At 24.1% G+C, this 23,210-nt stretch overlaps 2 protein-coding genes across 4 annotated transcripts; one reads left to right on the plus strand and one right to left on the minus strand.

Moving 5' to 3' along the window:
* Positions 1–248: 248 nt before the first annotated feature.
* On the plus strand, positions 249–1,003 carry LOC122535903 (NADH dehydrogenase [ubiquinone] 1 alpha subcomplex subunit 2). Its single transcript, XM_043667809.1, has 3 exons — positions 249–431; positions 551–657; positions 772–1,003. The coding sequence occupies exons 1-3, from the start codon at positions 286–288 to the stop codon at positions 858–860; spliced, it is 342 nt and encodes a 113-aa protein (XP_043523744.1). The 5' UTR covers positions 249–285; the 3' UTR covers positions 861–1,003.
* Positions 1,004–4,821: 3,818 nt separating this feature from the next.
* Positions 4,822–23,198, minus strand: LOC122535853 (zinc finger protein 677-like). 3 transcript variants are annotated; one of them, XM_043667719.1, is made up of 8 exons: positions 22,988–23,198; positions 22,255–22,774; positions 17,781–18,048; positions 17,500–17,697; positions 14,502–14,669; positions 14,234–14,426; positions 13,896–14,162; positions 4,823–5,109 (listed from the first exon to the last, which is right to left on the minus strand). In XM_043667719.1, the coding sequence occupies exons 1-8, from the start codon at positions 23,108–23,110 to the stop codon at positions 4,879–4,881; spliced, it is 1,968 nt and encodes a 655-aa protein (XP_043523654.1). In that variant the 5' UTR covers positions 23,111–23,198; the 3' UTR covers positions 4,823–4,878. The 3 variants fall into 3 exon arrangements, with proteins under 3 accessions (XP_043523663.1, XP_043523654.1, XP_043523671.1); XM_043667736.1 differs by having other exon boundaries at positions 4,824–5,109; positions 22,255–22,650; positions 22,988–23,144; XM_043667728.1 differs by lacking the exon at positions 17,500–17,697 and having other exon boundaries at positions 4,822–5,109.
* Positions 23,199–23,210: the final 12 nt, after the last annotated feature.

The following is a 23,210-nucleotide window of genomic DNA, read 5'->3' on the forward strand; positions in this document are numbered from 1 at the left end:
CATTTGAATATATAGTTATATTAGAATTTGAATTACATATATTCTATATATTCTCAAATTACATATTTCCTAATTATAATTAAATATAGTTATTTATAATTGTTAAAAATACTTTCTTTTATATTTTGCCTTTTTAAATAATTTTTTTTCAACATACTAAAATATTAAAACAGTACAATGTGTAAATTATTAAATTAAATAGTATAATATTCCTAGTAATCAAATATTACCAATAAGACAGTAATTTTTTGACTCAATGTTAGAGTAACTAAAATTAGATTTTATATGTATTTGATCCTTTTGTTCCTGTATATTGGTAACGATTCAACTTTCATGCCATATTTAAAGATGGCTGCAATAAAGTTTGGTCCTCAATTAAAAGAGTTACGAATTCTTTTATGTCAAACATCAAAGTCTAGTCAGGGTGTTAGGTAACAATAACAAAATTGATTATATAAAATGTGTCATTCTTTATTTGCTAGTTTTTTAATTAATAAATCGTTTCATTTTGAATTGAGCCTATTGTACTTTAACCTGTTTATAATTTTAGAGATTTCATTGAACAGCAATATGTGCCACTTAAAAGAAGTAATCCAAATTTTCCAGTTTTAATTAGGGAATGTTCTGATACAGAACCCGTTTTATATGCACGATATGGTAAGTTTTATATTTTATATTAATGTGTATGCTTAAAAACAATATGTTAACTAAATAATTGAATATTATCAAAATAATATGTTCTTATTTAATAACAATATGATTATGCTTTAGAACTTGGAGTAGAACGTCGTATTCCTCTACAAAATCTAAAATCTGAAGAAATATTGCAACGGGTTCAAGAATTAGCTGCTAGTAAATAATACCAAAATAATAATTCTAATATGTTAGTATGTGTTATAACTTATTTATATGTTAAATAAATTAGTTGTACAAGTTATGCGTTACTGTAATTATAGATCACAGGTGTATTGATAACTTCTAATAAATTATTATTTATGAACTTGCTAAATTTTTAAAAAATACATGTTCAACAGAGTCATGCTTGCAAAATACTTTTACCAATGTGATACTATTAAAATTTTCTTGCTTTTCATATTGTATAAACTTAATTTTCTTTTTTTATACTGATGAATGGTTAATATCTAATATACTATTTTCAGAAAAACTGTCTTCTATTCTAAAAAAAATTAGAACAAAAAATTTTAATTATTTCTTAATTATAAGTACTTCAGAAATAGTAATATTTTTTACTAATATTAATCTTTTATAATAATTGATAAGAAAAATAAATTTGCTTCTTTGCACTTGGAATACTAATTCTGTTAACATATTTTGTTTGCTGCAACAGATGTTAACTATGTTGGCATTGTATTTTTATTTTATTTTTTATATTTTGGATTATTAATTGTGCTGATATAAATATTATTATTATAAATACTCTGTATAATTTTTGAAGCATAATATATATTTCTACAGATTTTAATTATAACATATCTATCATGTAGTTCTTTGTTAAAAAATATTATTTTATGTAGTATAAAATGTTAATATGCATAAATAAATATATCTAAAAAAAGTAAAATTTATTTTTTGTTTTTTTTAGGCATAATAAATAAGTAATTTTGAATTTGATTTGAATTTTGATTTAATAAATTGTATTTATAATTACTAAGTTACAAGAAAATATGAAACTAATTACGATGCAAACAGATAATACAGGTAAAATTTTTGTTTCTCATTTAAATAAATTTATTTAATTCTCAGTATTGATAAATTTATTAAAATTTATTTTTAGAGATATTACTTTGCAATTTTCATATTTTTAAAACATTTTACATTTTAGTTCAATATTTTCTATTTGAGTTAATATTTTCTATCGAGTTAATATTTAGATCATAGATGAGTATTCTCTTATTTTTTGTCTTGTTTTTTATTGTGTTGTTATTAAAAAAATGAGTATTCTCTTATTTTTTGTCTTTTTTATTGTGTTGTTATTTCACTATTGTTTGAATAAGACAAAAAATTTACAATTTTTAAGGGAGCAGGACAGTTTGACAGGCCTAAAAACGAATACTTTGGGGGGCTAGTAAAAACAAATACATACATATTTGATTGACATGAGCTTTTGTGGTTTATTTCAACACATTATGAACTATAAAAAGTAACATTAAAAGAGAAACATTTATTTAACTTTTTAAAGGCATCCTTTTACATAACTTTTTTTTACATTGCCCACCGGTGTGCATGATTCTAGCCAAACAGGACTAGTTGCAACAAAAAGATAAAAAAAGTTCAAAAGTAAACAATATTCTCTAGGGATTGACGATCCAACATTTTCATTTTTGTGAAAATTATGAAAACAGCAGCTATTTGTTTTTGATGTATCGAATTTATGCCAAAAATTTCTACGTTTTTTGTTTATATTTTTCGAAATTGTTAAAAATTAAAAAATGTTCGATCATTAATCCCTAGTAAATGTTACACTAAAGATACGTATCAAGTTTCACAGTAATCGGTTGGTTAGATTCCGAGATATCTTGCACACAGTTTCTAAAAACCTTGTTTCGAGAAAAACGCATTTAAAGTTTCAGAACGTCATTTTCTATATGTATCCTTTACTTACTTATTTTACTTATATATCGCAGTTCACAGTTCTTACAATTCACAACTAAATTGAATCTATGTCCCCTAATATTTGATTCACAAAAGGTAATTTGAATCACACGATTTACACTTTATAATGCTTAAAGTTGTAAACAGTGATACAAATTCAATTATTCTATATCCACGAATTTATTATTATACCCCAAAATAAGTCGTTTTAAAGGCTAGGATTTTGTTTAACGCTGTTCTATTCGTCAGGAAACGAAATGCACACGAAGTTTGGGGTATGGAAAAACATGACCTGGAGCTTGGGGTATGAAAAAACACACACCCTAATGCTTGAGAGCTTGGGGTATGGAAAAAAACACACACCGCAAAGTCCGGAAGCTTAGAGTATGCAAAACAAACAGCTCAATGCTCGGGAGTTTGGGGTATGAAAAGACAAATCCCAATGCCCGTGGCTTTGGAATATGAAAAGACAGACCCCAATGTCCTACTAAGATAATTTCGGTTAGTTACTAGCTTCACATTTCGGTATTGAAAGTTTGACAATGCTGTAATGGGTTTCAAAAATCATATGTCCTAGCACATTCACTACTTGACCAATCTCGATCGTTTTACTTGATGTAATTCTCTAATTCACCGTTCTTTAAACGTAGAGTGCGCTAAAAAACCAGTGATTTTTTTTACTACCGGTATTTCAGATCCCGGGCCACGAAACCCCGTAAAGGCTAGGTCTATTCATATTCCTCGTCAGTGGAACGGGCTAATCACTGCGATTATTCGCATTCTAAATCGCTATCAAAAATCAATCTAATGCATGAACCTTTATCGACACATTTTCAAACGTCAACTTTATCACGGAAAATATTGCCATAAAATTATGACTTCGATAAAAAGCTACAGTACGAAAGTAAGAAGTTTAAGCATAATTTTGAAATATGTTCGTCAAAATGGACTATAAGAATTGATGTCGTGAAGAATCTCAACAAAACAAAACAACACTCTAAGTATAAAAATATTCCACGACCTGACTCTCTTAAATGTGTATTAAATGTCGAAAAGGTATGTTCTACTTATGAAAGTTATTTTATTGACTCAAATAACATGCGATAGTTAATACTTTTTGAAGGATAACTTTGATAATATATGTGAAGATCAAGATCATTGGGAATATGTACTTTAAACGTAACATTTATCAAAAATAAGACTATGTTATGTAACAAAATTTCTGCAAATGCTCCATTAAAAAAGTATAATAAAAAAATAAGAAACAAAGCTAAATGAAAATTTGTTGAAGACTATTTTCAACGATGACTGTAGGTAATCAGATTGTAGATCTTTAGATTTCGACTTATGTAGGACTCTGAAAGCAAAATTTTACTAAACCGAAAATATTTATACGGAATGATTTGATTATAAGAATCAGAATTTCATGTGAAGAAATTAGATAAAATTGCTATGATATTCAGTTCATCGTAAATTTAATAGCGATATCAACTTTGTATTAACAAAGGTGGACGATTTTTTGTATGCATAGCTAACATAATATGTATAGTTTTACATTTTATATTTTTGTTATAATTTTTTAATAAAATACTTATGAAACTTTCGCTACATGACATTTTAGTCTTATTTTCATCCATAGAACATAATGACAAAGTTTAAATATTAAATCTTCTGTATATCAGAGACGCTTAACTACCGATCTACGAGCCTTTGGCCCTACTTTCTTGGTCGTTAGCGTATCTCCTGCATTGATCTCTCCATTGGCTTAATAGGGAAATCAACAGACTGAGAAAGCGGAGCTCATGCGCGAAGAAATTTCAATGTGTGGAGAGATCGATTTGTGAAGAGATAGCGATCAAAAAAATAAGGGTAAAGGCTCACGGGCCTGTAGTTAGTTAAGCATCTCTGCTGTATATTATTACTGTATTTAAAAAAAAGTATAAACAATTCAATCATGAAATTTTTTATTACATTCACTTACAGTGAATATTAAAAGTATTATAATTCTTTTTCAGCAAATATATGCTGTAGTTTGATATATATTAATGATAAAAATAAATTCTAATTATAAAAGTAACTATTCTTTGCGATTGTAATTATATAAATAAAAATATAATTTCTGCAAAAATTATTTTTTAATATCACTTAAAATGTATAAATACGTTAGTAAGTAAAAATCAAAAAAAGATTTCTTATTATTTAAACAAACTTGTATACATATATTTGTTTGAATAGATTTGGATATAACTTTTATATTATACTAAATCATTCTTTATATGTAATATTAGAAATATTATAAAAGTTATATGATAAATTAGGTGGTAAAAAGTTTTGCAGAGTCGCTGGTACTGCGTTAAAGTATGTTCCACTCCTTTCTCGAAAAACTGTATCTTGTACTGTATTAGATATATCAGCTTGAAAATTTTGGACAGTGCTAGTTGGAATAGTTTGTACAACTATTGGTTGAGTAGTCGTATGTGAAACAGTTTGTATTACCTGGATATTAAAAATAAATAAATATTATTTTCTTCTGGGGAATAATTGAATTATCATCTAATCCAGCGTTTCTTAACCTTTCGTTTACCATGGATCCTCTATAAATAACTTTCTGCTGTGACGACCTCTAAAACGTATTTTCCCATACTTGTATTAAAACCATAGGTTAAAAAACACTGATCTAATCTAATATACGTACAAAATAACTTAATATTAATCAATACAATTAAATCCAATCTTACTTACAATATGAAACAGTTTCATTTTCAAATCAGAAATTATTAATTGTGATTCCAAAAATTTTAATTATAATTCCCATATTTAACTGTATATCTGATGTTTTAAATTAAATAATCAAAAAATTTTTTATTTCATATACAATATATTTAAAATTAACGAAATATACATATACATAGTATGTACATATATATATATATATATGTACATTTTATTAATCATATATAACTAATAGTTTCTTAATATTTTATTTTAATATTGCTATTAGAAATATTAACCGCATTGCATTAAAATCACAGACATATGTGCAACATATTTCAAAGTTATATTAATATTTAAAATAATAAATTCATAGTTTTGATCTCGTCTTTTTTGAGCTTTATCAATTTCATATTTCAAAAATTTTTTTTTAAATTTTACTTTTATTTAATCTTATAATTAATAATAATATTTGATAAATATTGTGAATGATATTTGTTAACAATTGTCTCAATATTATTCTTGATTAACTTATAAATAAACTTATTTATATAGGATAGTCCATTTAATGAGACCACTTAAATATCTTTTCGAATTGTAATAATGCAAAAAGTATTTTTTACCTAACATGAATCACATCGAAAGGTCAATAACTGCTAAGAATTTTTTTTAGGAGTTTACAAGATCATTGAAGTTTCTTACAACTACATTATTATAAAACTGTCAATATCTGTTTTTATAAGAATATTGTAATCAATATTAAGATTGAAATAATTTTGAATCTGAAGATAAAAATAAATTTAAATTAAAATAAATCAATGAATAAATTTGAAATGTTTTTAAATAATTTGTGTATATTATATATGTTGTGTGTTTTGTGCATTTTTAACAAATTCATAGATTGGGAAACTAAAAGTTATGTAATACAATAGTACAAATGCACAAAATATGTATTCGTTATCATATGATGAAGAATATTCTTTTTCGGCATACAAGTTTACCTTAATTTATCTTAATTCCTTTAATTTTCTTAATTTGCATTAAATTATTCTTAATTTATTAAGGAATTATTTGGATATAATTTTTCATAAACAATATAGCAATAATTTATCATAATATTGTAAATTTTTAAAGACAAAATTGATTAAAAATATTAAATGAATCCTTCAAATTTCTGTTCATAACTCCAATATTAAAAAGCTGAATTCCATAATATAAATTGATTGATAATGAGAGAAACCACAAATAAAATGTTATGTCAATGTTAATTAAATCGACAAATATCAATAACTTAATGTAACAAATATGCAAAAATAATTTACAATTTGCTGTAATGCTAGTGTAGCATTATAGTGTTTCATCATAAATAGATTGTTAATTAAAAAATCGCTGATCACCCTTAATATCAGATTAAATAATGTTACACACAATAAATCTATGCTAAAAATATTGTTCATAAATTCTATATGTTTTTCAGGTATATACGTAGATATATATATATATATATATATATATATATATATATATATATATATATATATATAATTTTTTTTTTTCGTGCATTTTTACATATTTTATGAATGAATCTCATATGCTTTTGTGTGAATAAAACTTTTACTACAATATATTTGTTAAATTCAATAAATAACAGAAGCAATAGATCGAAGCGAAACAGAAATAACAGAAAAATAAATTGTATAAAATATATGTTATATTCCTATACTGTATACCAGAGATGGCTAATTGGCGGCTCACGCGCCGCATGTAGCCCTTGCCTTTATTTTCCTGATAGCTAACGCTTTCCCATTTACTGTATCGATCTCTCCACTGCGTTGAGAATATCGTGGTCACAATACTCGCATTAGATATATATGTTTCTTGTAACATATAAATTGTTTTCTTGTAACTGCTAAAGTTAAAAGAAGCTAAGGAAAGTTTGTATGACTTGCTGCACCGGAATGGAATAAACAGAGCGTGAACTAATTTTTATAGGAACCGACAGACTGAATAAGCAGCTTGGCGGCTCGCGGTAGAAAAGAAGTTCGTTGTCTCTGCTATACACTATGTCTGGTTTAAGATAGATTTATATTATTCGTCCAAATATGGAACTGGATTCAGTATAAGCAAAAAGTAATGCCATCAGTTACGATTCAATTTAAAAACAATGGATCGAAATGATCTTTAGACAGAAAGAAAAATGTCTTTTCAGAAAAGAAGAATATACAATAATAACATGAGATTATCGCCATTCAAACACGTTTCGATTTCATCTTTGTGTCGTTTCAATCAAAAATATTCTTTGTAAGAATGCTATCCGGCATATGTTTGGAATAACAGTCTGATCAGATCTGCAATGCTATATATAGGATATTCCCGAAACTAGTCAGAGTTTGAAAATTTATTAAGTATGAATTATAAAGTATTGAATTAGTTAATTTAATAAAAAGAATAGTTAATAAGAGATTATCCTATGTACAAAAATAAGTAAAAAATGTAGAATAATTTTTTTGATTTAAGAAAATAAATTGAATATGTTTTATTAAATGTTGATACATATGTACATATGTGTGTATATATTTGATAAATTTTCAAGTTTAATTTTCTTGAAAACTAAGCATTATATGAAAAAAAAATTTTTTCTCGATTTATTTTGTAGAATCACACTCTGATAATTACCACAATTATGGAAACTTTAAAACATATTCAAAGTCTATTTTCTTGAAAATAATATTTTAAAGAAAAAAATTTTATTCTACATTTTTTATTTATTTTATATATAGAATATCTTTGTGTCGATTATCCGCTCTAGTGCGGAATTAGTCAAATTTAAGTATATTTGCAATTGCCCACGATTCGCTCTATATAATTATGATGGATATATTAAAAAATATAAAGTATATTATTATTATTGTTATAGTCAGAATAAATCTTATTCATTTTACTAATTGTATATAGTACAGAAAATATTTTAGAATTGGTTTAATTTTGGTTTAATTAACAAATTAATTAATTGAGATTTCTAAAATGTTCAAAACCTCTTCTTTTCTATTTTAAATATTTCAAATTTGACAGAGATATATATATATAGACTTTCGTAGTTAACTGAAAACATTAAAAATGCCCTCCAATAAATATTTAGCTACGTGTCTTGTAGTTTTTTTTTATTTTGTAGGCCATTATTCGGATTAGATCAAAAAATTAATATTACGCGTAAAAGAACAGAGAAGAACAAGATGTAGTAGGAAATAACTTTTCAGACAATTTTCCCCATCAAATGAGGGTTGATATGAGAGTATGAATTCATATGAAGTGGATAGATATATAAATAAATAGAAAAAGAAAACGTGACAAAAATCAAGAAATGAATTTGAAACGCCAGTTAACAAAAAAAGATTCACATAAGCATGTCTATTGCATATTTTTCTAATTATAGATTAATATTTTTTTCTGCTTTTCTTTATAATTAAGTTTTGTTGTCTTTAAATTTAAAAAATTATATTTAGTCTTTACAAATTAATTTTTACGAAATTTATAAAGAGCATAGCACTGGTAAGAGTGATATGCAAAACTGCTATAAATTCTTAATTTTTAAGTATAAAAGTTATACGTACAACGCACAAAAGATGCTTATATTAATAATTCCTAATATTGCAAATATATTAATTTGGGTCATACATATTTTACATAGATGCAAATTCACGTATGTATCAATTTTTTAAAATCAATTTCTATTATCGTTATCGATTTAATGATGAGTCATAAAATCGATGTTTACAAAATATGTAAGTCCTATAATTGTTCTTTTTTATGAAAAAACAAATCTTTTTTATATGCTATAAAGAAATACCAATCAGATATTTCCTTGTAAATTGAGCGATTTTGCAACTTTACTATATTGTTCCTTTTCTTATACTGGGACATGTGATTAATAAAAGGGAATGAGAAAAAATATAGATGTCATAAATAGTAATTTAGCAATCCTACATTGATTATTTAGAATAAGAGAGACGACAAATAATAAAGAAACAAAGAAGATTATGTTTGGAAAATACTGAAATATTATTTCTAGATCTATTAAAAACTAACTACGGATAGTGGGAAAAACCAGAGTGCCTTCTAGTAACAGAAACTTGTCCCAAAATTTCGGAATAGTCTGGACGTTACTTTAACTACGGATTATTATATCTAATTTAATTTTATTCAGTACATACATATGATCATATATATCATAGATATCATACTCATAGCAATTGCGTAATTTCATATTATGGTTAATTTGTGGAAAAAATTATTTCATTAATAATTTTTATTAATATTTTCTAATATGAGCGGTTGAATCCCAATAATCTTGAAAGAAACATCTTGAGAAAGAGAAATAATAGTATCTTAATAGTATCTTACTTTTAACTTAACGTAACAATAGTATTATATTTTTAATACAAATTATTTATTAATAGATATGTATAGTTTTATTGAAATGATTTTAGAGAGGAAAGCTCGAATTATGCAAATCTCACTTGAATTTTGTTTTAAATAACAATAGGTATTGATTTGGACCAGATGGATTAGATCTTTGAATAAATCCACAAATAAATTTTATTGACACATAAATGTATTAATGTATACGATGTGCCATTATTATATTATATCATATTATTATCGATGGGATACATATGAATATCTCCCTTGTTTTTGAAGATATGAAAAAAATTTGTTAACAAAAGTTTAGAGAGGATTATAACATAACTATAATAATTTTGGAAGAGTTCAAGATTATTTTAAACTCTATTTTTTTAAATTGTTTACTAGATTTTTTATTCCTGGGATTGAAAAGCATGTTTAAACGATCTTAATAATTCTTATTTGAAGGTCAAGTTAGGTTGTTGCATAATGTGACTTTCAATATATATATGATATTATGTTAATAAATAATTTACATTCTTCTATAATAGTCGAGAGTTTATATATTCTAAACCAATACTTGACACAAAGTTCTAAGCCAATACAATGGCACAAAAGAAAGTTTAAAAGATAAATGTATTTCCCTTCCGGGCATTTACAAAATAGCATTTACAAAATAGCATACATTTAGCAGGAGTAATGAATGATCTGTAGATTATTATGCATTCATGTAAAATTTAAGTAAAAATGCACAAAATACATATGTATAGTATAAAAAGTACATAATATATTCAAAGTATTATGAAACGAATTTTTGCATAAATTCTATTTCTTTGAATGTTCAATAATATTCATACTCATAGTATATTTTAACTCTTATTATATATCAATATATAATTACTACTTATTATATATCAATATATAATCACTATATTCTAATTATGTCATTAAATCATTAGAAAAATAGCAACTAATAACAATTTAGAGCTAAGTTACTTAATTTTTAATTATTATTAATCCCTATCAAGGAAAATACAAAATAAAGTCAGATGCCCTAAGTTTTAGTTATCTAACACAAATTATTAGTTATCTATAACATAACAATATTTGGAAGTTAAACTTTCTTTTGTCTACTATTATATATTGTTCTTTACAAAGAAATGAAAATCTGAAACAGAGTCTGTACTTTCTTTTTTTAAATCAATATTTAATGCTTTGCAGATTGGCAAACCACCCGGATTGTTCTGATGTTACGGTTCTGTGTTGGCAATTCGCCGCTAGAATAGTTCAAACATACTTTGGTGTACAATAACTCGCGACAACTATTTACACTCTGAAATATTTCCGTTGTAGGAATCTAATCTTTTGAATTGAATATTCTTCTTCCACAAGGTGAACTTTCACTTCAGATATTAATTTCACTGAATGCTTCAAGTAATTCATTTGTGCTACTGAACTCTTTTTGTTTTGTGCTTTTGCTTTATATTATTATAAAATAATTATATACAAAGATTGGCTGAAAAGCAATGAATTTTCGTCTGAACAAAAACACCTATTGAAATGAGACTTAGCTATAAAATACCATATTTATTTTTCTAATGGCTATTAACTTTAATACGAGTAATGAGTTTTTTCATTCCAGCAGCGAAAAATTTTGGCTTTCCACTTTTGATACAAAAAATTACTGCTGCTTTGATTTTATTGTCCGATTTGAAATGAATAATATTCTTGAGTGTCTTTTTCAATTTTGAAAAGAAATGGATATTCAAATCTGGGATGTGAAGCGATCCATCATAGCAATTCATAGCTTGAATTTTGTTAATATTGTAATCTCGTTTTAAATGATATTATTCTTGATTGTGTCAAGCAAACTTATCAATACTCAGCAAGTTTATAAAGGAAAGATATAAAATGAATACTCATGCAAAACTATCTTATTTCGTTTTGGAGATACAGACGAAAGTTCATTATTTTTCAGCATATGATTGTAATATAATTGTATATAACTATAAAATAATATATGTATAAGTTTATAACTCTAAAAATCCAGATATAATATATAAATGCCTATAAAATTAAATATAATTACATATTTCTATTAATTATAAATTAAATTAATTATATAATTAATTTTCAAATTTTTTGCGATAAGAGTACAAGAAGAATTTTACATTTTATGACATTAATTCGAATATTGAATTTTATCTGATTAAGTGTGATACTATAGATAATGATATTAGTATTACAAGTAGTAGTGATTCTGATTTTAGAAGTAATATATGTCATAAAAAAAAAAAAAATAAAAATTTTCAATATCTTTAGTGACAGTAAAGATACCCGTGGAGCAGAAATTGTATATGGATAAATGTTACAATTCGAGACGAAAATCTATCAAAAATAACATTTACATGAGGGTCAAGAATACCTATACCGCAAGTTAAAACAAATTAAATGGATAGTTTTTTGTCAATTATTTTTACCGAAGAATTGACTGATAAACTAGTTAAGCAAGCAAATAAGTACACCATCGATAAGTTTACTAAAATTTTATCAAAATTTATCAAAATTTGTGTGGAATACGTAGACGAATATTAGTATAAAAAAGATGAAAATAAACGAAGACAGATAAGATATGTATTTATATGACTTTTTTTCATTATTTTTAGGCGTACAATCAGCTCCCGAAGTGGGTCCCACAAGTTACGAAACACCCTGTATGTCTATTTAAATTACAATTACATATAAGTGATTATTTTTAAAAATATTACATGATGTTGAAATACAAATCTATGAATAACAATTGATCTGATTTGATATGTTGATATGAAATAAAATGAAGAGTTTCTAAAACATAATTTTCCACATACGTCATTCTTTCGCTGTATGTTCCAAAATCTTTAAACTAAGATGATACTTATGTGTCTGGTAGTCTGGTCTGTAAAGGGTCAATTTCTTAAAATTTTCCTTTTATAAAAATTCTCTTCAATGCTATTGGTGTCCAACCACTCATTTTTAAATTTTTCTTGCTGTTTATAAAAAGTACTATAAAGGATATCAAGAAAGTACTATAAAGTACTAAAAAGGATTATAAAGTACTATCAAAATCAATGATAAGGCTTTCATCCTGTAAATTGATCCAACAACTATCGTTGTAAATATTATCTTTTCTGAATTTCTTTCAAATTGTTCTATTAAAAAAAAGTTCTTATGAAAAGATTCAAAGAGCTTTAATATTAATAATGATATTTCTCTTGAATTATTTCGCTTGCTTTTTAAATGTCTCGAAACCGAGAATGAGAACATTAAGCGTGAAAGAAATGGAAAAAAAGAATTGATCTAATTATATACTTAGAATTCATTCAAATACCATCATATTATCATTTTCATTATAAAAATCTAAACAATTTCATATCGTATACAAAATAATTTCGTATTTGTAAATTAAAAACTATAAAAGTTTTATTTTTCATAATTTAATGATCATTAATAATTAAAATGCACACTCAAAATTTTACGAACTATGAAAATAATTAAGTTTGTTTTAAGCAGCACGAAAATGCATCTATTAACTTTTTTAATCTCTCAGTTATATATACGTACTCTATATAATAACAATTGGACTTCAGATAACAAATTGTACAATTGATATAGAATTAACGTTATAATGATTGTAGTCACGTTTGATAGAAAAACCTACTTAGGAATAATATTCATTTATGTTTACGATGAACAAAATATGATTTTTAAGTAAAGTTCAGATATTATAAAATACCATTATCTTATTTTAACAAATTTTTTAAAGCTTTAACACTAAATATTTTAATTATGTAAATATAGAATAAATAACACATTCAAATTATTTGTTATTTAAATAAATTCCTTAACAAAAAAATTTATTTAAATAAATAAAAACAAAACAAAATTTTTAATATTTGTGTCTTAAGAATGAAACTTCAAACTAAAAAAATGGTTTTTGTGAAGAATGATTAAAATTTCTTTTCTATGATCGATAAATTGTAGAAGATAATTCATTCAAAACATAATGAAATTTGTTGCACATTTCATATCAATTCATGTTTTAAATTCATCTTTGAAATAAGTTTCATATGTTATACGTATATTTCTGTACTATAAACTATAATATTAGATCAAATACAATAATTTCTTACATGAACAGTTGATGATTCCGTATGGGATATAGAAACTGAATGTTCTGAAGCATTTAAGTGATCTACTTGTGATTGTTCTGATTGTTGCTCTGGTGACTGTTGCGATTGTGATTGTATTTGTTGAGATTGTGACAAATGCTTTGCATGTGATGTATTAATTCCATGCCTACGTTTCATATGCTTATTATAATTTGGCCAATTGGTGAAATGATGTTGACACTCTAAACAACTATATGGACGTTCACCAGTATGTTGTCTTCTATGTGTCTGAAAATAAATTCAAAAATATTACTTTTTGTTTTTTAAATAATACTGTATTAATTATTTAATTAACTTACAGTTAATATTCCTTTGAATCGAAAACATTTACCACAAAATTCACATGTAAATGGCATTGCACCAGTATGTATTCTGTGGTGTTCCCTTAAGGTACCTTTTTCTCTAAAAGTTCTTCCACAAACAGCACACTGATGTGGTTTTGCTCCTGTATGAACTGTTTCGTGTTTTTTCAATTGTAACGGTGTTTTGAAACTACAAATTATATTATGTATGTAAATATAATTACAAATAAATTATAAATTATTATATTTTCTTTAATAAACATACGCTTTTGAACATTGATTGCAATTATATGGTTTGTCTGCAGAGTGAGTTAAAAAATGAGCTTCTAGATTTCCTTTTTGAATAAAACTCTTGCCACACTGATCACATGTAAAGTTTCTAACACCGGAATGGATACGTTTATGTGTGACTAAATTTGGTTTTGTTGAAAATCTGAAAAACTTCTTTTATTACTTGCATACTACTTGTACTTTATTTATATACCACTTTTATAAAATAAATGAAAATAGATCATAATCTTGAAATTCAGTTTTTTTTTTTGTATTGTATTACACAAGAATAATTTATGTTACAATGCAAATGAAAAATAATTTGTTATTTAAAACTTAATTAACTTCTAAATTAAAATTACTCCATATTTACATTTTATTAGACTCCTCTTTTTGAAATAATTAAAGAAATGCTGTAAAGATTAGATTATACATATATATGTATATATATAGAGAGAGGGAGATTTTATATATATATATATATATATATATATATATACATGTTTAAATAAAACATACGTATTATAATTTGGCCAATTTATTTAAAATTCTTCATTCAAGATCAGAATTGTGTGAATAAAAATATTATTTACATAATAATAATCGGCACATAAAAGTATGTGTTTGGACATATGAAGAAGTGTTCTGAGAATGATATTATTTTTATAAATTAAAAAGAGAAATAAGGTAAAGAAATTAAATAAATATATACTATTATAAATATAATATTGATATTTTTAAATTATACTAAAAAAATTATTTAATTAATGCTAAAAATATTTGATATTTATTTCTTCTAGAAAGTATAATGAAATGAAAAATAAATAAAATTTGTACTTAAATGTTAAATTTAAGATCAACTTTGCAGTGTAATTTCTTAATATATCTCCATTAATTCAGAAGTATAGATTCACAATATATTTTAATATAGCATATAAAAAATATTTTTAATGAAATTAAATATAAAATTATTAAATGATATAAACTATAGATACTGCACACATGTACAGAGTGAAAGGAAATTATATGTCATAATAACTATAGAGTGATTTTACATTCTACGGCTTCGGTTTGGTGGAGATTGATACAAATTTCTTGTTGTAAAATAATAACAATTTTGTGGCCTCACGTTGGGTTCCAATCATAAAACGATGATTTTGTTTCTCAAAATGGAATGCAGAGGATATTATACAGTAGACATATGCTCAAGACGTATGATCAACACACGCGAAATCACCACAGGAAACGAATTTTAAAAAGAAAGTTTAAAAGGAAAGGTTGGCGGATATATTACAGATTTGGAGGAAAGAAAAGAATTGCCAGACAGTAGTACCGAAGGAGTCATCTGCTTTTATAAAGAGTGTCAAATGATATCGTTTTCTCTTCTAGTTCTTAGTTCTTGCCTCTTTGCCGAACTTCTTAGCTCTGATTGGAATACAAATCCTATTCTTTTTATTTAATATTGATTGGCATTTGTCAACCAATTAATTTAAATTTTCCTATAAGTAGAAGGTAATGATCGAAGTTAACCGAGGATTGACGTTGAATGAAACGAAAACAAGAGCAATAGATAATCAAAATATTCGTATAAGTTGGCGATCGCGTAAAGCCAATACTTATGTATATGATAATTTAATTATAAAATAAAATACTTATGTATATTTAATGAGTTGATAGACGCAATATTCATTATATTGTATTATATAAAATTAACTTTGAATATGATTTTCACTTTCTTTAGTTGCAATGTATGTATACTATAAAGAAAGAAATCTGAAAGAAACCATGGATCACAACCCAACCATTTTCTTGAAAAAAAAAAAAAAAAAAAATATCGAAAGTTCCATTAGTTTTCAAACTCATTTTTTTAACGTGCTTATATTCTACAGTTAAATGCAGGAAAATAATATTTATCATCATAAATAGATAGTTTCTAGATTCACCATTATATATCCTATATTTTCCTTTTTTTGCCCCTTTCTTTTTTTCCTTTATCATTATTTAAACAGACTCAAAATAGTATTACTATTCGCTTAATCGTACTAATTTATGTAATAAAAACTACGTTCAATCTAATGTTTTAATTATTAAATAAATGTAATATATTCACTCAAAGTACAACGAAAGACTTATTCACAAAAGAAAGAAATTTACTGCTGTTAAATCTCATACGAGAAACATGCAAAATAATGATTATATAGAAATAAAGCACAATATGAAAAAAACTAATAAGAACAATATAAAGTACTCGAACTATGAGATGTTGTATTATGATATATTACATTATGAAATTTTGAATATTACCAAATTATCATACTAGTCGACCACTGATATTTTAACGAAATGTTTGGATCATCATAATCAGGATGCAGATTTGCTCTTTCTCATTTATGAGATTTAACAGCAGTAGATTTTTTCTTTGTGAGAATAAATTGTTTATAGTTCAATTGAACAGACTATATCCATTGAAAAATTAAAACATCAAATTGAATGTGATTTTTGTTATATAAATCAATATGTAATCTTGAGACCGAAATATAAAAATACTAATTCGGAATACTGTTTAAATAGAGGAAAAGAAAAAAGAAAAAAGAAAGATATGGAATATGCACTGGGGTATCTACATGCGACAACAGATATTATTTTACTTACTGTGGTCGCAGAATGTAAACATATTACAAATAAAATAAATTTAAAAATTAATGGAATTGTAATAATTTTTTCAAGAGAATGGAAAATAAGGATCCGTAGTTCTTTTGAAATATTTGTTCTTCGTGACGAGTACTACATGTGATGTAATAAAAAAAATTTAAGCTTGAAAATCATGCTCAAGATTGATTTTACAATTGATTTTTTAAACAGATTTCCACCAATTTGAAAATATAGAATCAAAGTCATGACATACAAGGAATTTATATTATAAAAATACTATAAAAAAATTAATAAATGTGTATCAATAAAAAAAAATAAAATTAATATATATAAAATTATACCTTTTATCACACTGATCGCATGGATATCTATTTTTCATAGTGTCTGGTAAGTGACATCGACTATGAATATATAAAGCACTTTGTTGTCTAAATGCTTTTCCACAAGTTTGACATACATGTGGCCGCTCTTCACTATGAATTGCCTTATGAGAATCTAATACTTTTTTATGTACAAATGATTTTCCACAATCTTCACAACTTTATAACAAGTATTAAATGGTTTCATTAAATTATGAATGTTAAACAGTTTTAATAAATATTTTAATAAATTTGAATATTACCTGAATTTTGTCTTGTTTTTGTGTCGTTTGACATGAGTAAGGAAACCATAATATTTATCATAAACTTTACAACACAAGACACACATATATTTTGCCTGCTGATTGTGAATAGTTTCATGATGTTCTTCTAATTTTTCTAAACTAGGTAATTTATCATTACAATCAGTACAAAGCCATGGATACCTATTTAAATTTTCTTCTCGTTTACGTCCGAATTTTAATATTTCTACTGTATGTGCTTCTATAATTTCTAAATCTGTATCTGTACCTATATATAAAAATTATAGTATAAATATTATTATTCTAATGTACTCTTTCATATAATTAATATGCTTTTTTTAATAAAGAGTGTAATTGAAATTTATTTAAGCATATATTAAATTGTGTTTGAAATTAATTTAATTAATTTAATTATTATTTAAAAATAGACAGAAAAGTCAAGACTTACATAGTGACTGTTACACATTTTCATAAAATTTTACACAAATTGTATATTGAAAAAAATTTAAGAATTTTGCCATATTTAATTTGTGCTACATTTTTATTTTATAAGAAAAAACCAGTGTAAAAAAGTTTATAAAAATTAAATTTTCCATTTTTGTTCTGAGAAATTTTTCAAATGAAGAAAGACATTTATTTGTTTTAAATTTAAAAACAATATATATATATATATATTTTTTTTTGTTTCGTTATTTAAAACCACTGCGAGTTATTAGCGACTCAGGTAATCATAGTCTCTTATATACTCTTGAAAAACAATATATATGGTAGTTATTCCGTGTACATATGTTCATAATGTTTATAATAACATTAGTTTCATTTATATATTGTATATATAATATTTTTTATAAAATAAAACACATCAGTTATAATTATAGAGTGAGTAATACATTCACTATTCAATTACTGGTCCAGTATAAGATATGAGATACCTAAAACAAGCCCCCCAAATATTTATAAAACTGTTACTGGTGATAAAAGGAAATACATCAGACTTATTATATAACCTAATGTTAGTGGTGTTATTTGACAATATGTTAATAATTTTAGAACACATCAAAAAACTATAAGAAAATATATAGACATCTCATTCTGTATATGCGCACAGAGAATTGGAAAATACCAACGGTCTAGAAATAACAACTGATAATTTTATTCCAATTGTAAGACCAAATATTAATAATTAGTAATGTAGAAAATGTATTTCTAAATGTATCAATTCTAATAAAAATGATTTCAATCTATAACTATACTGTTATATATTACAGTCAAATATTAATTACATAAAAGAAAAAACCATTAAAATCATATCATCCATATTTTTAATCACAATTCAATTTCCTATATATATCTACATATGGAAAATTGCTTTTGCTTCTTTATCTTATTTTGGAAGAAAATTTTGACAGTTCAGATCAAAAGTAAAGAAAAATTTCACATATAATCAGTTTTCTTTTCTAGAGATTTCAAAATATTTAAACATTTGCAATTTAAAAGTGGATATCTAAACTAGATTTTAGAGGAATGTTCTGTCATTATGAATATCTATTAAAATTTTGTTTTACAAAGCAGTTTTTATTGTATTTTGAAGTTTTATATTTTAAACATTTTTTTTTTGAAGAACATCATTACTATACAATTACACCAAACAAATTTCCTTTATCTGTTTATTATAATGTATTACACGAATTCGATCATATTACGCTTAGTACTGTAAATGTGTTACATATTGTATGTTCCAATTGATTAAGATAATAGTCAGCAAATGCATAAAATTAACAGAACAACTTTACATATAATTATCGTAATAATTATATTTATTGATATAAATTTAAAATAAATAAAAACTTTATTCATTGAAAGACATTAAAATTTTTTAAAAATTTAAATTTCATAGGGAACTAATTTTCATATAAAACTTTTCAATATAAATTTATAGATTTTTGGAATCAATATAATTTTTATTTAAATTATTTTTTAGTATCTTACGTATATCGTTCATTATATTTATGCATATTTCTACAGAGGATGCATCTACGATAAAAAGACTGATACCTTAAAGTAAAAAAATAGTATGAATGAAATATTAATAACAGATTTCTTTATTTCATAATTCGATAATTATTTAATTAAACAGAGATTAAACAAGTTATAGACAATTAGGTTCTCCAGCTATTTATTTCTATCTCTGTAATACTTATAACTTAAGATTTATTTATAAGAAAATGTAAAACACACATGGAATTAAAAGAAATGGCAAAATGTTTACTAGATATTGAAGTAAAGATATGCAAAATGCTTTGTTTTCATATTGTATGTATGTTGAAATCAGCAAATTAGTTATGCACATATGTACCATACAAAGTTATTTTTATTCAAAAAAACAATAAATTTCTAGACTGTGGATATTAAGTAATTTATACATTTTTAATAAATGTATAAATTTTGAACTTATTTTGTAATTTCTATTCAAAAATGCCAAAGTACATGTCTAAATAAATCTAAATAATGAAAATGTATAAAATATATTAAGAAAATTAATCAAATTTCCAGAATGTTTTCTTTTATTTTATCTATTGTAATTTCTATCTATTTTTTTAATATTATTTTTGATATGGTAAAATAATATGTCAGGATAAAATTTAATTCAGAATGATGTTTTTTTCTCCATAAAATGATTTTTTTTAAATTTTTAATCATTTATATCTTTTTCAGTAAATTATGTATATTTTTTTATGTACTAGTTGATATATTTTATTTTCTAGAAAATAATATAAAGTAACTGTCCTCAGTAATGATAATGTTTTCCAATAATATTAATATTCTATAATGTTCTAATTCCTTTTTCTAAAAAGTTCTAACTCCTTTTTTCTTGTTCTTGCACAATTAAATGTTTATAATTATGTAATTTTTTTTTATATAGAACTCATAATTACATAATGTAATTACTTTTTGCATTGAAATGGATGGATTTTCTCCAAAATGCAAGGAACTTATATCTATTTGTATTTCTTTTTCAAATATACAATCTCTTTCTACAAATTCTTTTGTTTTGAAATGTTTTTCAGTTGAAATAAATTATTTAAGATGCAATCTATTTCAGTATAGTAATGAATATTTACCATTGTTACATTTGTAATACATATATTTACAATAATCATACATACACTCTGGTATGTATGTAATTACAATGAGAACGAGTTCATAATATAAATAAGTAAATAATGAAATAATCTGAATAATTGGAATAATTTGAATATCTGAATATTTCTTTAATTTTTGTAACCAGTACTTTTAAATTCAATCATGTTACAGATTGTTGAATTTGCTTTAATAATTACTTTTATGTAATATAAAAAAAATATCAATATAAAAATATTTCCATTTTATTATTTTATAAAAATTATGATAAATTTAAAAGATATTTAAATTATCATGTAGTAAAATAGTGAAAGCAAATTAGTAGAAGCTAATAGTAACATTTTATATTCATATATGTATATATGTATGCACATATATGTATGTATCTATATATTCCACAAATGTCAGTCAAAATAAATCATTCTGTCAAAAATCATTGGAGAGTTATTGATTTTCTTTTTTTATACTTTAATGGAATAGATAAATTAATCATTAATATGTAATAAATTTTTATGAAGTGACTCTATTAGTAAAGGAATACTTTCATTTATTTTTTATTGAATGTAATATCAACTTTTTTAATTAAGATAATTATTATTTAAATGAATAATATTTATTTGAATTGCTTTTTCCTCTGCATTTTTTAAAATTATAACAAACTAAAATCAAAAAATGAAAATATTATTTTAAATATATTTAAAGATAAGTATTTTGAGCTGCCCTATTTAAATATTTATGTTTTAGATATTCTGAATGTCCCAAATTGCAACCTTAACAGTAGTTTGTCTTTTATTGTTTTTTAAATGATGCTTTTCAGCAAATTGTAAGAAAATCTTCTAAACTATGAAATATCTTCTAAATCTAAGATTTTATTTGAAATCTTTTCACTTTCCTTAGAATTTTATCTCAATCAATATCATTCAGAACAATATTTGCATATTCTTTTATTTGTTTTTTGTTAAAATTAGCCTGTTTTCCAGAATAAAAAGTAATATTTGAAACAAACATTATTCAATTTAACAAAAACTTCCATAAGATTAATGTTTTATTTTATTTAAAATAAATTGAGAGATTTTACTGTATTTTATTCGTAATTTTCTTAGAAAAACTTGTTACATATCAGATGATTAGGTTTTATTCAATTTAAAAAAAATGTCTATATTCATAGTAATAAACAATAGTTGATACAAATATTTTTATCAATCATTTCATCTTTCCTTTGTGAATATTATAAATGATTCTACTAGTAAGATATTTTTAAATTTAAACTTAAAGTTTAAAAGTGTATGTATATTATCATGATGAGACTTATTACTATGATGAGAATATTTACCTGTCATATAATTATCTGGAATTTTAATGTTAGTTTTTATGTCTATATCTTTATGCTCTTTTTTCAAATCAGCGTTTATATACATGTCTGAGTCTTCCATTTTTTGACTCTTTCGTTTCAATTTTTTTCTAGTTTGTTTAAGTGTTGATTTTTTAAATTGAATTTTACATTTTTTTTGTTTTATAACATCTTGAGGTTCTTCATTTTCATATTTTTGATGGTTACCATTCTTATTCTCTTCAATAAAATAATTATGTGAGACATTAGATGTATCGTGGATATAATTTGATAAGTGGCATCCAACAATTCCTTCGTTAATTTCTTCTTTTGGAAATGCAATTGTTTTATCACTATAATTTATACTTGATTCTAATGGCTGTGGCTCAATTTTGCGATCTAGAAGTAATTGTCTTAGAGACACTTGTGCTTGATTGGTTTTTTCAAAAAATTCATTACACTGATTCAATAAAATACAACAATCTATACAAACTGTAAGTGGCAATCCATCATTTGTTAATACCTGCAGCAGTGTTTTAATACAATTGAATTTTAATACAATTTACGCATATATTTATAAATATAGAGATTAATCTAGTAATATTAAAACATAATATCACATTGAAATTCCAAAAAAAAAACTATATTTTATGAAAGGAAAGAATAAAAAAAATCATTAAATATATTGTATTAAAAACAATTATGAAGAATAACAAAGAAAGAAAACTATTTTTACCTGAATTTGTAAACATTTAGCAATTTTAGCCTCTATGGCTAATTTTTGTCCTTCTGCTTCATAAATTCCGATAAAATTCTCTTTGGTTTCGGCACAGAGCCGGCAAAGTTCCGACTCTGTCATGATTCACAAATAAAATTCGAGAACAAATTCCACAATATAGTACATTGTTGAAAAAGAACAATTAATTCAATCACATCATCTTATATTTATATTGTAGTAT

This window comes from Frieseomelitta varia, unplaced genomic scaffold (genome assembly GCF_011392965.1).
Source record: "Frieseomelitta varia isolate USP_RPSP 00005682 unplaced genomic scaffold, Fvar_1.2 scaffold_154, whole genome shotgun sequence".
Lineage (NCBI taxonomy): Eukaryota > Metazoa > Arthropoda > Insecta > Hymenoptera > Apidae > Frieseomelitta > Frieseomelitta varia.

Excerpts from the sequence above, each read along its gene's own strand:
- LOC122535903 (XM_043667809.1), top strand. The coding sequence starts at position 286 with ATGTATTTGATCCTTTTGTTCCTGTATATTGGTAACGATTCAACTTTC. Across the intron at positions 432-550 it reads AAGTCTAGTCAGGGTGTTAG|AGATTTCATTGAACAGCAAT; the intron begins GTAACAATAACA and ends TTATAATTTTAG. Across the intron at positions 658-771 it reads CGTTTTATATGCACGATATG|AACTTGGAGTAGAACGTCGT; the intron begins GTAAGTTTTATA and ends ATTATGCTTTAG.
- LOC122535853 (XM_043667719.1), bottom strand. The coding sequence starts at position 23,110 with ATGACAGAGTCGGAACTTTGCCGGCTCTGTGCCGAAACCAAAGAGAAT. Across the intron at positions 22,775-22,987 it reads CTAAATGTTTACAAATTCAG|GTATTAACAAATGATGGATT; the intron begins GTAAAAATAGTT and ends ACACTGCTGCAG. Across the intron at positions 17,698-17,780 it reads AAAAACAAGACAAAATTCAG|TTGTGAAGATTGTGGAAAAT; the intron begins GTAATATTCAAA and ends CTTGTTATAAAG.